The sequence below is a fragment of the Podarcis vaucheri genome (genome assembly GCF_965113315.1).
Source record: "Podarcis vaucheri genome assembly, chromosome: 6".
In the NCBI taxonomy this organism is placed as follows: domain Eukaryota; kingdom Metazoa; phylum Chordata; class Lepidosauria; order Squamata; family Lacertidae; genus Podarcis; species Podarcis vaucheri.
This window is the reverse complement of record NC_138764.1, coordinates 50053990-50067578: the sequence shown is the minus strand read 5'-3', so window position 1 is coordinate 50067578 and position 13589 is coordinate 50053990. Positions and strand designations below refer to the sequence as shown.

At 43.3% G+C, this 13589-nt stretch overlaps 1 protein-coding gene across 2 annotated transcripts; it reads left to right on the top strand.

Annotated features, from left to right (window-relative positions):
• Positions 1–198: 198 nt before the first annotated feature.
• On the top strand, positions 199–13310 carry CPT2 (carnitine palmitoyltransferase 2). Of its 2 annotated transcripts, XM_082225668.1 has the most exons (5): positions 199–422; positions 2964–3044; positions 4892–4998; positions 8883–10187; positions 11367–13310. In XM_082225668.1, the coding sequence occupies exons 1-5, from the start codon at positions 247–249 to the stop codon at positions 11696–11698; spliced, it is 2001 nt and encodes a 666-aa protein (XP_082081794.1). In that variant the 5' UTR covers positions 199–246; the 3' UTR covers positions 11699–13310. The 2 variants fall into 2 exon arrangements, with proteins under 2 accessions (XP_082081794.1, XP_082081793.1); XM_082225667.1 differs by lacking the exons at positions 199–422; positions 2964–3044; positions 4892–4998 and adding an exon at positions 7804–8533.
• Positions 13311–13589: the final 279 nt, after the last annotated feature.

The window sequence follows — 13589 nt, the reverse complement described above, 5'->3', positions numbered from 1 at the left end:
TGAATGCAGGAAAATGGGTCTCGCGTTTGCCATGACGCTGGGTAGGCTGAGTGTCCCCGACCACCAAGTGGTCCCTAGCCCTTTCCTCCTCCGAGGCTGCGGCCTACAGCTGCCGCGCTCTTGCTTCCTCCTCCCAGGGAGGCCTGAGCTGACTCCTCCCAGGGGCGGCGCAAGAGTTGCCTGCGGCGTGGAGGGAGGAGGAGGAGGAGCTGGCGGCGACCGCACCGGGAAAGTGACGAGCTCAGCATGGCGACGGCGGCGCTGCTCTTCTCTCCTTGTCCCCGCTTGTGCGGGGCGTCTGCCGCCCTGCTCCCGCCTGCCCTAGCCGGGCCGCGGAGAAACTACAGCCAGGACGGCTCCGTCTCGCAGTATTTGCACCGCAGCCTGGTGCCCACCATGCATTATCAGAAGAGCCTTCCCCGGTAAGGTGGCGCTTCCGCGGCGGGAGGAGGAGGAGGAGGCGAGGGCTGGGCTTGGCCTGAGGCGCCCCCGCTGCCGGCCAGGTTTCTTGGCAAGGGCGCCTCTAGAGCCAGTTTGGTTCCTGGCTCCGCCTCCTTCCTTCTGAGCAGGGCGGTGCTTTTCGGTGCTCAGCCTTGCCAAGATGGGAAGCGGAGCGCCGGTCTCTGGAGCATGTGCAGAGGGCAGAGTGGCTAGTGTCGGGTTAGACTAGAGTCTGGGAGAGGCCAGAGTTCAAATGACCGCCCGCCACCCCCAACCTCGGCCGCGAAGCTCGGCGGGTGACCGTGAGCTAGTCACTCTCAGTCTAACCTCCCTCCCCCACAGGGTTGTTGTGAAAATAAAATGGAGAGGAGGAGCTCCTTGGAGGAAAGATGGGCCATAAATATAACAAATCAATACATGCAGGGCTTTACAGGGAGACGGGAGGCAAGGCACCTTGTAATTAAGCTGGGCGTTGAAGCATTTCTAATTAGATGTTGCCAAATCCAGGACACAAGAGACCTTTATTAAGAACCCCATTAGGTAAAAAAAAGAATGCTGTAGGGTCCCAGTTCTCCATCACGGTGAAGTGGGAGATGGAAACGCTGCATTTTTGACAATCTCCCTTCAATGCGAGTCTTAAAAGGTACAGGTGTGTTTTCACATCTGGACCTTTCAGCTGCAGCCCAAGGAATACAGTTTGCCTACTCTCTGAGAGGATGTCACAAGCAGATCAGCGAGGAGGGAGGGGGACATTACCTACTGGATGTTGGACTCTTATCATCCCTGCTATCTGACCATGCTTTCTGAGGCTGATGGGAGTTGGAGTCCAATAGCATCTGGAGGGCACAGGTATTCCACAGGTTTTTTTAATAACTCAGACAGCCACCCACTGGAGGGCTTCCTCTTCGCCTGAAAACTCCAGGTGTCTCTCCCCCTGCCCTCATAGCGCATCTAAACAAGATTGTGCCCTTTTACTCAGTTGTTCAATCAGTCAGGAAGCACTATCACCCCTGGGTTACATTCATTAACTTGACAAAGATAAGATCCCATGGATTGACTCACAAAATTACATTGCATGGATAGAAATGGTACAGTGTTTCAGTGAGTACAGCAGCAAAAGGATTTGCTATGTTAATGTGATCTGGAGAACATTTCCTTATGTTAGTTCCTACCCCTTTCAAAAGCAAATTAGTTCTGGAAGAGGGCACAGTTCCATTGCCAGAGAGAAAGGGGAGAAGCATATGTAATGCAGCTGGTAATGCAAAGCCTTCTGCCTTCATTTAGGCTGAGATAAAGGTACAGTATGTAGGTGAAAGGTCAGTGCTAAAAGCAGGGCGTGATTTTCATGATTGCCATCTATATTTAAATTTACACTAATATATTAGTTCCCTCATGCTTCTTTGCCTACTTTATGAGTACCAGGCGAAAACATATGGAAAAGTTTGGAGAAAATGAAATTGTTTCAGCTTGTTTGCTTTGTGTATTGTTTGCTTTGATGTACTTCTAAATAAACATATTTAGGATCACACTGTAAAGATAATAGTTTTATTCTTAGTGTGCCTAAGTACCAGAGAAATTCAGTGGAACCTACTTTTCTTTGGATTGTGACTAATATGTTTTAGAAGTATTTTTGTCATATAGCAGTTCCTTATAAGCAGGTAAACTTCCAAGTTACAAAAATTGGTAAAAGATCTGGTGCCCCTTAAATATTAACATAAATGTAGAACCTGCAGCAAAATATTGCAGTGCTCCTGTTCAGAGTTCAGCTTTTCCAGGATAGTCCATTCCATCTCCTCCCTGAGAATGGTCAGTTTTTTGTGGCTGTTTTTTGAGCTGTAGATTCAGGTAGGTAGCCGTGTTGGTCTGACACAGTCAAAATAAAAATAAAAAATTGTCCAGTAGCACCTTATAGACCAAGTTTGTTCTGGTATAAGCTTTCGTGTGCATGCACACTTCTTTTGAGCTGTTGTTTTTGATTCCCCCTCCCGCTTAGGTTTTTCCTGCTAAAGGTTTTTTTCGGGGGAGGGGACTTTAGCAATCCTTGGGTTTCCCCAAGGCTCTGGTGAAGGTATGTTATTGGTTTGGCTATGTGAATATTGTCACTGGAAAAACAAGTTTGCTATTTGTATATACTAGGATACTGTGTATTGTACCATAAACTTTAATACAAGGTAATGAAAATTCTCTGTAGCTTTCAGAACCTTCTTTTATTTACTCTTCTAACTTCAGAGCAGCTAATTGGGATTTCAATGATAGCTATGGGAGCTGTCATCCAAAATGTCTGGAAGGTACCAGGCAAAGCCTGATCTAAAGAGAAATGGGGTCAGTGTACAAAAGGTTAATGTGTAGTTAGTAAGGGATCATTTTAGACTGAGGTCTTTTCATACCTGCATTTAACTTATAATACATTGCTAGGGAAAACTAGTTATTACACAGAACAGTATTATTCTTGCCTTTTGCTTTGGAATGTTTAACATGGTGTGGCCTTATATTGTTTTGCTTCTCTTCTCCTGCTTTATTAGTTTGCCTATTCCAAAACTTGAAGACACAATCAGAAGATACCTAAATGCTCAAAAGCCTCTTTTAGATGATGCCCAATTCAGGTAAGAAAAAAGAAGGAACCAAAGACAGTATATATATCAACAGTAGCAATGTTGAAGGATTATGTACCTCTGTAGGGAGGGAGTTACACAGTTTGGGGGCCACCACAGAAAGGACCTTGTCTCTCAGGCCCACCAGTAGCATCAGCCTGGCAGATGGGCATATGAGTAGAGCTTCTGAGGCAAATCTTAATACAGTCGTACCTTGGATCCCGAACGCCTTGCAAGTCAAACGTTTTGCCTCCCAAATGCCACAAACCCAGAAGTGAGTGTTCCGGTTTGCAAACATTCTTTGGAACCCGAATGTCTGACGCAGCTTCTGATTGGCTACAGGAACTTCCTGCAGCCAATCAGAATCCGTGCCTTGGTTTCCAAAAGTTTTGAAAGTCGAACGGACTTCTGGAATGGATTCTGTTTGACTTCCATGGTATCACTGTATTCTGGGAGACTTGTATTGGTCTTTTAGAGGACATGGGCTCAAGCCACTGGTGGCTTTAAAGGTCAAAATCAACACTTTGAATTGGATTCAGAAACACAACCTGCAACCAATACGATTGGTACAGAATAGGAGTTGCATTCTGTGATTACTGTGCACCATCTAGCAACCAAGCAGCAGCATTCTGCACCAGTTGAAGTTTCTCAACTTAAAGGCAGCAGTCTGCCCACAGTTGTCTGTCCTAGATGTGAATAGTGTGTCGATTACTGAGGCAAGGTCTGATCTCTCTAGGTAAGGCAGGAGCTTGCATCCTCAGTAGGAAAAAGGTGCTCCTAACCACAGATGTAACCTGTGCTTCCACAGACAGTGCCAAGTCCAGGAGAACAGCCAAACAACAAATGTAGTCGTTCAGGAGAGTTCGATCCTATCTCTTTAGCCAGATAATTCGGCTTCCGCACCCAGAGCACAGGTGTCTTGCCTAGATACAGTTTTAACTAATTGCCCTCATCCAGTGAAAACTGTTTCCAGGTACCTATTAAGGTTTCACAGTCTCCTTGGGATTAACAGCTGAAAGAAAGAGGTAGAGCTAGCTGTCATCCACATATTGGTGACACTGCAGTCCAAACCTCTGGGTGAATTCTCCCAGCACTTTCATATAGGTGTAAACCAGCATGGGGGACAGAATAGAACCTTGATGCCAAAGGCCAAGGGTTGCAACATTCTGTGACTGATCCTCCATAAGGGACTGGCACCAACACAATAGTGTGCCCCCCGTGCCAACCCAGCAAGATGGCCCAGAAGGATACCGTGACTGATAGTAGCGAATGCAACAGAGATTCAAGAGGATAAATAGAATTGCACTCCCCTCGTCCAGTTCCCAGCATACACCACCCAGCAGGAAAACCAAGGCTGTTTCTGTCCTGAATCTGGGCTGAAAACTGGACTGAAGTGTTTTTTTTAAAAAAATTGTATTCTCCCAAGATTGCCTGGCTGCTCCCTGAGTGGCAGGTGTGAGCCTAGAACATCAAACCCTCCATGAAATATTAACCATTTCTGAAATGCAAGTCTTCAAACTCTAGACTTCAGTTTACTTATATCACACCAGGTTGCCTGAGCTGACAGGTATCTATGATAACATAGTAGCACAGTGCACCAGTCCAAACTAGTTCTTGTATCCTCACACATCCAGCATAGTGATTGCAGAACCTTCTTCCAGTGTAGATCCAGAATGGATCAACTTCAGCCTTTGAATTAACAACAGCATTTCCTCATTCTTAGCCAGGAGCATTTGCAACATCAAGGGTGGGGAAGGGAGGAGTCATACCAGTCCAGCCACATGGGATGTTTTTCCTCTTGACTCTCAGAAAGGCATCACAATTTTACTTAATTTCTCTCTCACTCTCTCTTTTTAAAGGAAAACTGAACAACTTGCTGTCAATTTTAGGGATGGAATTGGTAGAGAATTACATGAGCAGTTGGTTGCACAAGACAAGCAAAATAAGCACACTAGTTATATTTCAGGTAAGGACGTAATTGTGAAACCTGCTTTGCCTTCTTGGTATCTGTTCCTCAAACTGCTTGCTTGAGAACAGACTAGAATTTGGCATGTTAGAGGGCGCACTCTGATCATTAACTCTTGCTGCAGCTTGCTTGCTTGCATGCATCTTTTGAATGCTCAACTTTTGATTCTCTGTGGCATGTCTAAATTGATGTCATTAAAGTTCATTCACACCTGCAAGTCACCCGGATGCTTTAGCAAGCTAAGTGATAAACAGGCATGTTTAGCATTAACCTTAGTTATCATTAACCTTAATTTCAGGTTAATGAACCTGGATACTCTCTGATTTGAAATGCTCTTGACAATGTTACAATGAGTACTCCAAAACAACTGACTTATCTTTTCCCCTGAAATAGCAAGATGTCATGGAAACATCTTCACTTGGCAAGTAATGTTGACCCAGACATATTCTTTAAAGTACAGACAACCAGAATCAATGTATCAACAACATAAAAGGTGCATGGTCCCTTGATCACAGCACCATTTAGGCACTTATGGTTCTGAAGACGTCATTCTTCAGTGTCTTGTTTCTTGGTTTACAAAGTCTAATATGGACTTCTAATCCCATAAGAATATGATGTCTTGGACAAAAACGTCATTTTATGCAGAGAGAGGGAGAAGTGGTTGCATAGGCAGATTCCTGGAGCTGTATTGATGGCTCCAGCATTGGAACTTGAGGTCATGGCTAATTGCTAGGTCACTGTGCATGCTGAGGGCCTCAGGTTTAATCCCTGGCATCTCTAGTTAAAGGATTTCAGGTAGTACATAGGCACCACCTCTGCCTGTGACGTTGGAGAGATGCTGCTAATTGGAACAGACAGTAGTGAACTAGATGGGTCAGTGGTCTGACTTGGTATAAGACAACCTCTTGTATCTCATCTCTTGCCTTGGAAAGTGGCGATGAAGGAAATGGGAAGGAAAGTTTATTGCTACAATAAAATATCCTAAGTTGTATCCAGTGTAGTACTAAGTGAATGTTCCATCAGTGCAAGGATCTCTGCTTGTGCAATGGAACAGTCTTCCCCTTTGTGCCCCTTAAATTTGTTCTAGGGGTTCCCCAAACCTCTGGAGCAGATTTGGTGAGGGTGCAGTGTGGGTGGATGGGATAAATTAGTTGAATGCCCCCTGTGTAATTCTTAAACAGAAAGCACAATGAAGGGAAATAGTTGCTGCAGTGATCCAATGAGTGACTCAAACCACATGTAAATCTATTTCAGGATGTCGAAGCAAGTACCACCTTTGGAGAATCCAGCCTAGTCAATATTATAAAATTGCTTGCCTTTGAGAGGGCAGGCAGGATGACAGAGAGAGAACAGCATTTATTTTATCAAAGAACAAGAAAGATGAAAGATGCAGACAGCAAGACCAGAGAATAAAGAAAAGGAGACGGCAAATTTAATAGGACAAAAATGATTGAGAGAGAGACAGAGGCAGAGGAAAGAAAGCAAGAGGATGTCTATAGTGTTTAGGTTAGTGATTTTTATTAATTTAGCCCCCAAAGGCGTGTTGTTGTTGTAGCTTATAAGGATGTTGGTGGAGAGCAGAAGTGTTTATGTACAGAGCAAACCTGGTAAATTCCACCCATATTCTCCACTATTGTAATTTCTCATCAAATTAGCTCACTGACTACTGAGTAGTAGCAATGCCTGACACCCAAGATACTCTGCACTGCACATAAATGAATGTGAAATTAGTGAGTGTGAACTGTAATACTTTCTTTTCCTTTTTTGATACTCAAGAACGTTAAAATGATGTTGAAGGTGAGCCAAAGGGTGATGTCCATGCTATAGCCATGGATTTAAAGGGTCTTCTTCTTTTTCTTTGGCGATCACTCGTGGCAGAGTAAGATTGTCTTCCATAAACACAGTTTTAACAATGAGTCTGTAAGTGACTGTGGAGGCCAATTCTGGACCCACATGTCCTTCCATAGTGCGGACATTGGTTCCCGGGCGGGAGTTGAAAAGGTTCTACACTGAATATGGCTGACATTCAAATGTGGGGAGTGGGGGGAATTGACATGTTAGTTCTGCTGTTGCAGTTGTCATGTGAAAGAGGAAAGAATCCTGTTCTCTTTTTATTCATTTGATCTTACTTGAAAATGAAGTAGTGCCTGACTATTCCTGCATTGCAGGGGGTTGAACTAGAGTACCTGTGGGGTCCCTTCCAACTCGACAGTTCTATGATTCTAAGACATTCATCTATTTTTTATTTGTCTGTGATGAATAGGAGAATGAAAGGTAAGGGTCTCCTTTCCTAGTAAACAGGCAGTGACCTAGTTGATGTTGGTACAGGGATAAGTGGGCATTTGCAGATGAAAGAGCAAATCATTCAAGCCTAATGGCTGCAAACAATTCAAGCCATCACTACACAACATAGAGCTGAACTATTCTGCAGTGAAGGTGTAAGTGTTGCCCAATCCCCTGAGGACTGGAATTGTGTTGGGATAAATATGTGCAATATCATCATCATCAAACCTTTTATTGGCATCACATACAAACATGCAAAACAAATCAATACAGAATTACCACTTCCCCAGTGGCACAAAACATTTGCTAAAAGAAAGGAGGCAGAGCAGTCTCTTGGTCTCCAGCGATATGTGCAATATGTGCCATTGCCCTCCATCATTGCCACTCTTTTGTCATACGTATCTCATACCATGGTTGCTTGTATATAAAACATACAGCTCATTGGTTTTGTCGATACCTGTGGATGATTTTCTTAAGTACTTACTGAAGTAATTGTGTGTGTGTGTGTGTGTGTGTGTGTGTGTGTGTATGCATATGCCTGTTGTATTATTACTATTTTTTAAAATAAAATGGCTGATAACACACACACATATATAAACACATGAAAATTTAAAATTGAAGACCATCCACTAACGATTATGGGAAGATGTTTTCTTAATTGCCTAGAAAAGCCTGGCAGCATGGGAAAATTTTCAGCAGGCGTTTAACAGTTGAAACGGAAGGTGGCTTCTGCATCTCTGTTGGCAGAGCATTTCACAGGACTGGGTCACTTCCTTACCTAAGATTTAAATTTGGCTTGGGCTTTCTTTGGAATGCTTTATGACTGAAAGAGGGCATGCTAAACACTAACGGGAATGTTCAATTTTACATTTCCCTAGGCTTTTTGTTGTTGTATTGCTATTTAAAAACCACCCTGCTGTAAACTTTGAATGTTACTAAACTATAAAACTGAAGAATTTTCAAAGCATCAGCTTGAAAATTATTCGAATGCATTTATGTTACTGCTTGAACTGTGCCGAGTGTTGCCTTTCATCTCCCACTAAAATTTACTTTGCAGCTCCTGTATTTGTGAAGAAAAACCGCAGGTTTTAAGCCAAGTGTAAAATTCAGTTACTTTAGTGGCTAGAATGAAGACAGGGATTAGACATGAAACCTTGGCTGAGCAACTGTGAATTGTTGCAGAAAAGAGGACGAGGAAGGAACAGAAAAGGTAAAGGAAGATGGTGAGGAAAGAGCAGAAGTGGATAGGCAGGTAAACAAGTAAATGTTCTTTCTCTCTTCCCCCTTCCCTCTCCCAAGAGGACACAACACAATGGTATGTCAAAGAGGAGAGCAAATTGTGAATGGATCGTAGATGCAAAATTGTAGCCCTCAAGCAATAAACATAAAGGATGCATGTTAATTCCACAAAGAAGAAATCAGAGGGTGCTATATTTTGGATTGCAGGGGCTTAGAAACTTAGCGTGTTTACCATACCTCCTGGCCCACAAATTAAAAAAAGAAGGTCCCTCTCATAAACATTTGCCCACATTTCATGTTTATGAGCCTTGTTTGTCTTGTGGTCTTTGTGTTGATCTGTTCTGTCCGCCTCTCGATTTTAGGTCCCTGGTTTGACATGTACTTACGGGCACGTGAATCGGTGGTTTTGAACTTCAATCCTTTCATGGCTTTCAACTCTGACCCCAAAGCTGAATATAACGACCAGCTTGTGAGAGCGACTAACATGACAGTTTCTGCTCTGCGTTTCTTGAAGACTCTCAGGGCTGGCTTTTTAGAGCCAGAGGTTTTTCATCTCAACCCATCCAAAAGCGACACACAAGCTTTCAAAAGGTTCATTCGGTTTGTGCCTTCCTCTCTCTCGTGGTTTGGTGCCTATATGGTGAATGCCTACCCACTAGACATGTCCCAGTACTTCAGGCTTTTTAATTCCACACGACTGCCTAAGCTCAGCAAGGATGAGCTGTTTACAGATGAAAGTAAGCGGCACTTATTAGTGCTTAGAAATGGAAACTTCTATGTGTTTGATGTTCTAGATAGAGATGGGAACATAGTGGCGCCTTCAGAAATTCAAGCACACCTAAAATACATCATTTCCGACAGCAGCCCCGTTCCAGCCTTCCCTCTTGCTTGCTTGACTAGCGAAAACAGGGATACATGGGCACGGCTGAGACAAGAGCTACTTGAGAATGGCAATAAGGAAGCTTTAGCAAAGGTGGATTCCGCAATCTTCTGCCTGTGCCTCGATGACTTTCCAATTAAAGATCTCAACCACTTGTCCCATACCATGCTCCATGGTGATGGAGTCAACAGGTGGTTTGACAAATCCTTCAACCTTATTTTAGCCAAAGACGGCACCGCAGCAGTGCACTTTGAGCACGCCTGGGGAGATGGTGTAGCTGTACTCAGATTCCAAAACGAAGTGTTTAAAGACAGCACCCAGTCGCCTGCGATTGCTCCTCCGTCTCAGCCTGCCACGGTTGATTCTGCCGCAGCTGTACAGAAGCTGAGCTTTAAATTGAACGATGCCTTGAAAGAAGGAATTACCAAGGCCAAACAGAATTTTGATGCCACTGTGAAAACGCTGACTCTGGAGGCCATTCAGTTTGAAAAAGGAGGCAAGGAGTTCCTAAAGAAGCAGAAGCTGAGTCCTGATGCTATAACGCAACTTGCCTTCCAGGTGGCTTTTCTACGGCAATATGGCCAAACTGTTGCCACCTATGAATCTTGCAGCACAGCAGCATTCAAACACGGTCGCACTGAAACCATCCGTCCTGCTTCAGTTCATACAAAAAAGTGTTCAGAGGCTTTAGTCAGGAATCTGCCCAAGCACAGCGCCGCAGAACTGCAGCAGATGATTGCGGAGTGCTCCAAGTTCCACAACCAGCTCACAAAGGAAGCTGCTATGGGTAAGTGGCAAGGTGACCTGCGAAGCCGCCTCACTCAGTTCGTTTTTTAGCATCGGCTGCAGTCCCTCTCCCTGGTGGCTTCAGTCGAGGTAGACAATGGGTTCAGAGCAATTTTCACCTTGACGCAGAGTGTCTTGCTGGACCTTTGCATCACATTCACTCACACAGCTAGCGTGTTTGCAGAGTTAAATACATTCCCTACATTTAAATAGTGTTTTGAAAAGACTTCTCCAGAATCTGACTTCATTATAGGAATGTTTGAAAAATACTTATTTGCAATATGCAAAACAGCCTTTCCAGGTGCATTTTAATTTTATCCTTGTGTTACTGTAGTCAGCTGAATCTAAAGGTGCTTTTCTATCTGTGACAAGGACTTGTTTCTGTAAAGGCTCCTGTAAAGGAGGTTAGGGAGTAATTACCACCAATTCCTCCATCCCATTTCCCAGGCTATTCTGAAAGGTTCCCCCAGTCCTCTGGAGAAGATTTTCAAATGACTCCCTTGTTTTTGGTACTCCCTTGTTTGCTTGAGTTTCTACTGCAGCCTTCTCAGCCTGGTGACCTTCAGATGTTGTTTGAGTACAACTCCCATCAGCTCCCCGAGCCAGCATGACTGATGCTTGGGGTGATGGGAGTTGTAGTCCAAAATATCTGGAGGGTAGCAGGTTGGGGAAGAGTTCTCTACTGCAAGGCCTTTCAGCAAAGAAAAAGGGCAACTCTGGATAGTTTGGTTGTGGTTTTACTATTTGTTTGCACAAATGAGAAATATGTGCACATATTTTGGCACAATAGCGCTTTTATTTTTTTAAACCAAACAAGAGCAGCTCATCTATTAACTTTGTGGCTTTGGAAGTGGAGTTAAGCCAGGGGTAGGCGACCTAAGGCCCATGGGCCAGATGTGGTCTAATCGCCTTCTCAATACAGCCCATGGACAGTCCAGAAATCAGCATGTTTTTACATGAGTAGAAGGTGTCCTTTTATTTAGAATGCATCTCTGGGTTATTTGTGAGGCATAGGAATTTGTTAACCCCCCCCCACCCCCAATATAGTCCAGCCCACCACATGGTCTGAGGGACGGTGGCCTGGCCCATGGCTGAAAAAGGTTGCTGACCTCTGAGTTAAGCCATAAATACAGGCATTGTTGTCTGCAGTGTCATTCATTACTGCATTTTGTCTTGACAGGTCAGGGATTTGATCGACACTTGTACGGCTTGCGGCATCTGGCAGAATCCAGAGGTATCCCTCTGCCAGACTTTTACCAGGACCAAGCTTATGCCCAGATTAATCATAACATTCTCTCCACAAGCACTCTGAGCAGTCCTGCTGTGAATATGGGTGGATTTGCACCAGTGGTGCCCGATGGTTTTGGGGTCGGATATGGAGTTCATAACAACTGGATTGGATGTAATGTTTCTGCCTACCCGGCTAGGAACGTGCAAGAATTCCTCCAGTGTGTATACAAGTCACTAGAGGATATTTTCAATGTTTTGGAAGGTAAACTTGGTAGCAAGTAAGACACAACAGGGCTGGTCTTCTGAAATGAATCTTCAGTTCAGAATTTCTGTACAGCACCTATTGCTTTGTAATTCCTGGGGAGGGGTGTGTGTGTGAAGCTTTCAAGGGGAGAAAATCATGAAATTGATTCTGTATGCACAGCTCATTCTAATAATAATGATTATAAAATAATTCTGCCTTTGTGAGAACATGTCTTTGCTGACAGATACCAGAACAGTCAAAGTTTCCAGGTTGCACGAGGTATGGCATAGTTTTTGTTCCTCAAAAATAATGTATGTGGACTTACAGGACGCAGACTGTTAACTTAATATATAGCTAATGCTCTTATCGTCATTCAGATGTATCAGACCAAAGCCCATTCAATTCAGCATCTAGTTGGTATTCATAGGCCAACTGACTCCAACACTGGAGATGGCACTGCAGCCGTCATTACCAGTAGCCATGGATGCCCTTATGCTTCATGAATTTGTCTAAATCCTTTCTAAAGCTATTCAAGTGAGTGCTATGGCTACATCTTAAGGTAGCAAATGTGCTGTGTGAATAAGTACTTCCTTTTGTCTGTCCTGACTCTTCCAATATCCAGCTTCATTAGATGACCCCAAATTCTAGTGTTATGAGATGGTGCATAATTTTATACACCTCTATAATGTTGTTTACCTTTTTTCTAAACTAAAAAGCTCCTAATGTTGTCACATTTCTGAATAAGTGGGTTGTTCCAGCCCAATGATAAATCTTTGTTGCCCTTTTCTGAACTTTTTCCAGCTCTACATCCTTTTTGAGGTGCACGGATGACCAGAAGTGTATTTGAAGTGTGGTTACACAGCAGATTTGTATAATGGCGTCATGTCATTGGCTGTTTTATTTTCAGTCCCTTTCCTAATGATCTCTAAAATAATATGTTAGTTCAGACTCAGGGATCTGCCGTCCATCTTCAACAGTGAATACAGATGCAAAGAATTAACTCCACTTCCTGTAATCTCTTTTTCTTCCCTTGTCTTAAAAGGTTAGCTTGCTCCCTAGTCTTTGTTGCTGTTTCTAATGTATTTAAATAATTGTTTTGTCAGTCTTTGATGGGATGGCATGCTTCTTTTTAAAATTCCCCATTGTCTGCTTGCATTTCTCCCCCCCCCCCCCAATTTTATGTTTCTTCTGTTCATTTGAACAAGGCTTCCATTTTCAGAAACTGTTTACCTCAGAAACAGCTTCCTTGATTCTGCTAGTTAACTACACTGGCATACTCTCAGGCTCGGTGGTATCAGTGCTATTTTTCTAGAAAAAGAGGTGCCAGAACTCACCATGAATACCTCCCTTGTCCTTTTACTGTATAATGGCAGTGGCACCCACCTGACAGGTGCCGGAACTGAGTTTCAGCCCTAAACGTTCCCATGTAAGAATCTAAATACATGCACATGAAATATATGTATTTTAAAAAACAGCTGCCTTATTTTTGTTGATCAAGCAGAATGTTAATCTAAAATGTGCCTTTGTTGGAAACCATTTTGCTTCAGAAGGTTTAAAGTGAAAATCAAATGTGTACTGTTAGCAATCTTCCATCAAATATTCAGATGGTTGCAGAATGTACTTTTATTATAATAAACACTCTAAAAAATGCTGGCCTGGATACTAATGTTACTTGCATGAACTTCAACTTTCCCATCTTCCCCTCCCTTCTACAGTCATCTGCACCCCTCACCCCAAAAGCCTCTCTAGAAGGCCTGGGGCTGCACCTGAACAATATGGAATTGTATTGTTAATTAAGACTGTTTAGTTAGCTAACCTTGGAAATCTAATTAGATATATCCAATAGCTTCTTAAGATTTCACATTACATTTCTAGGTATAAGGCACTTGCAATTATACATAAATGTGAGAGAAGCCAATAACTTTAATG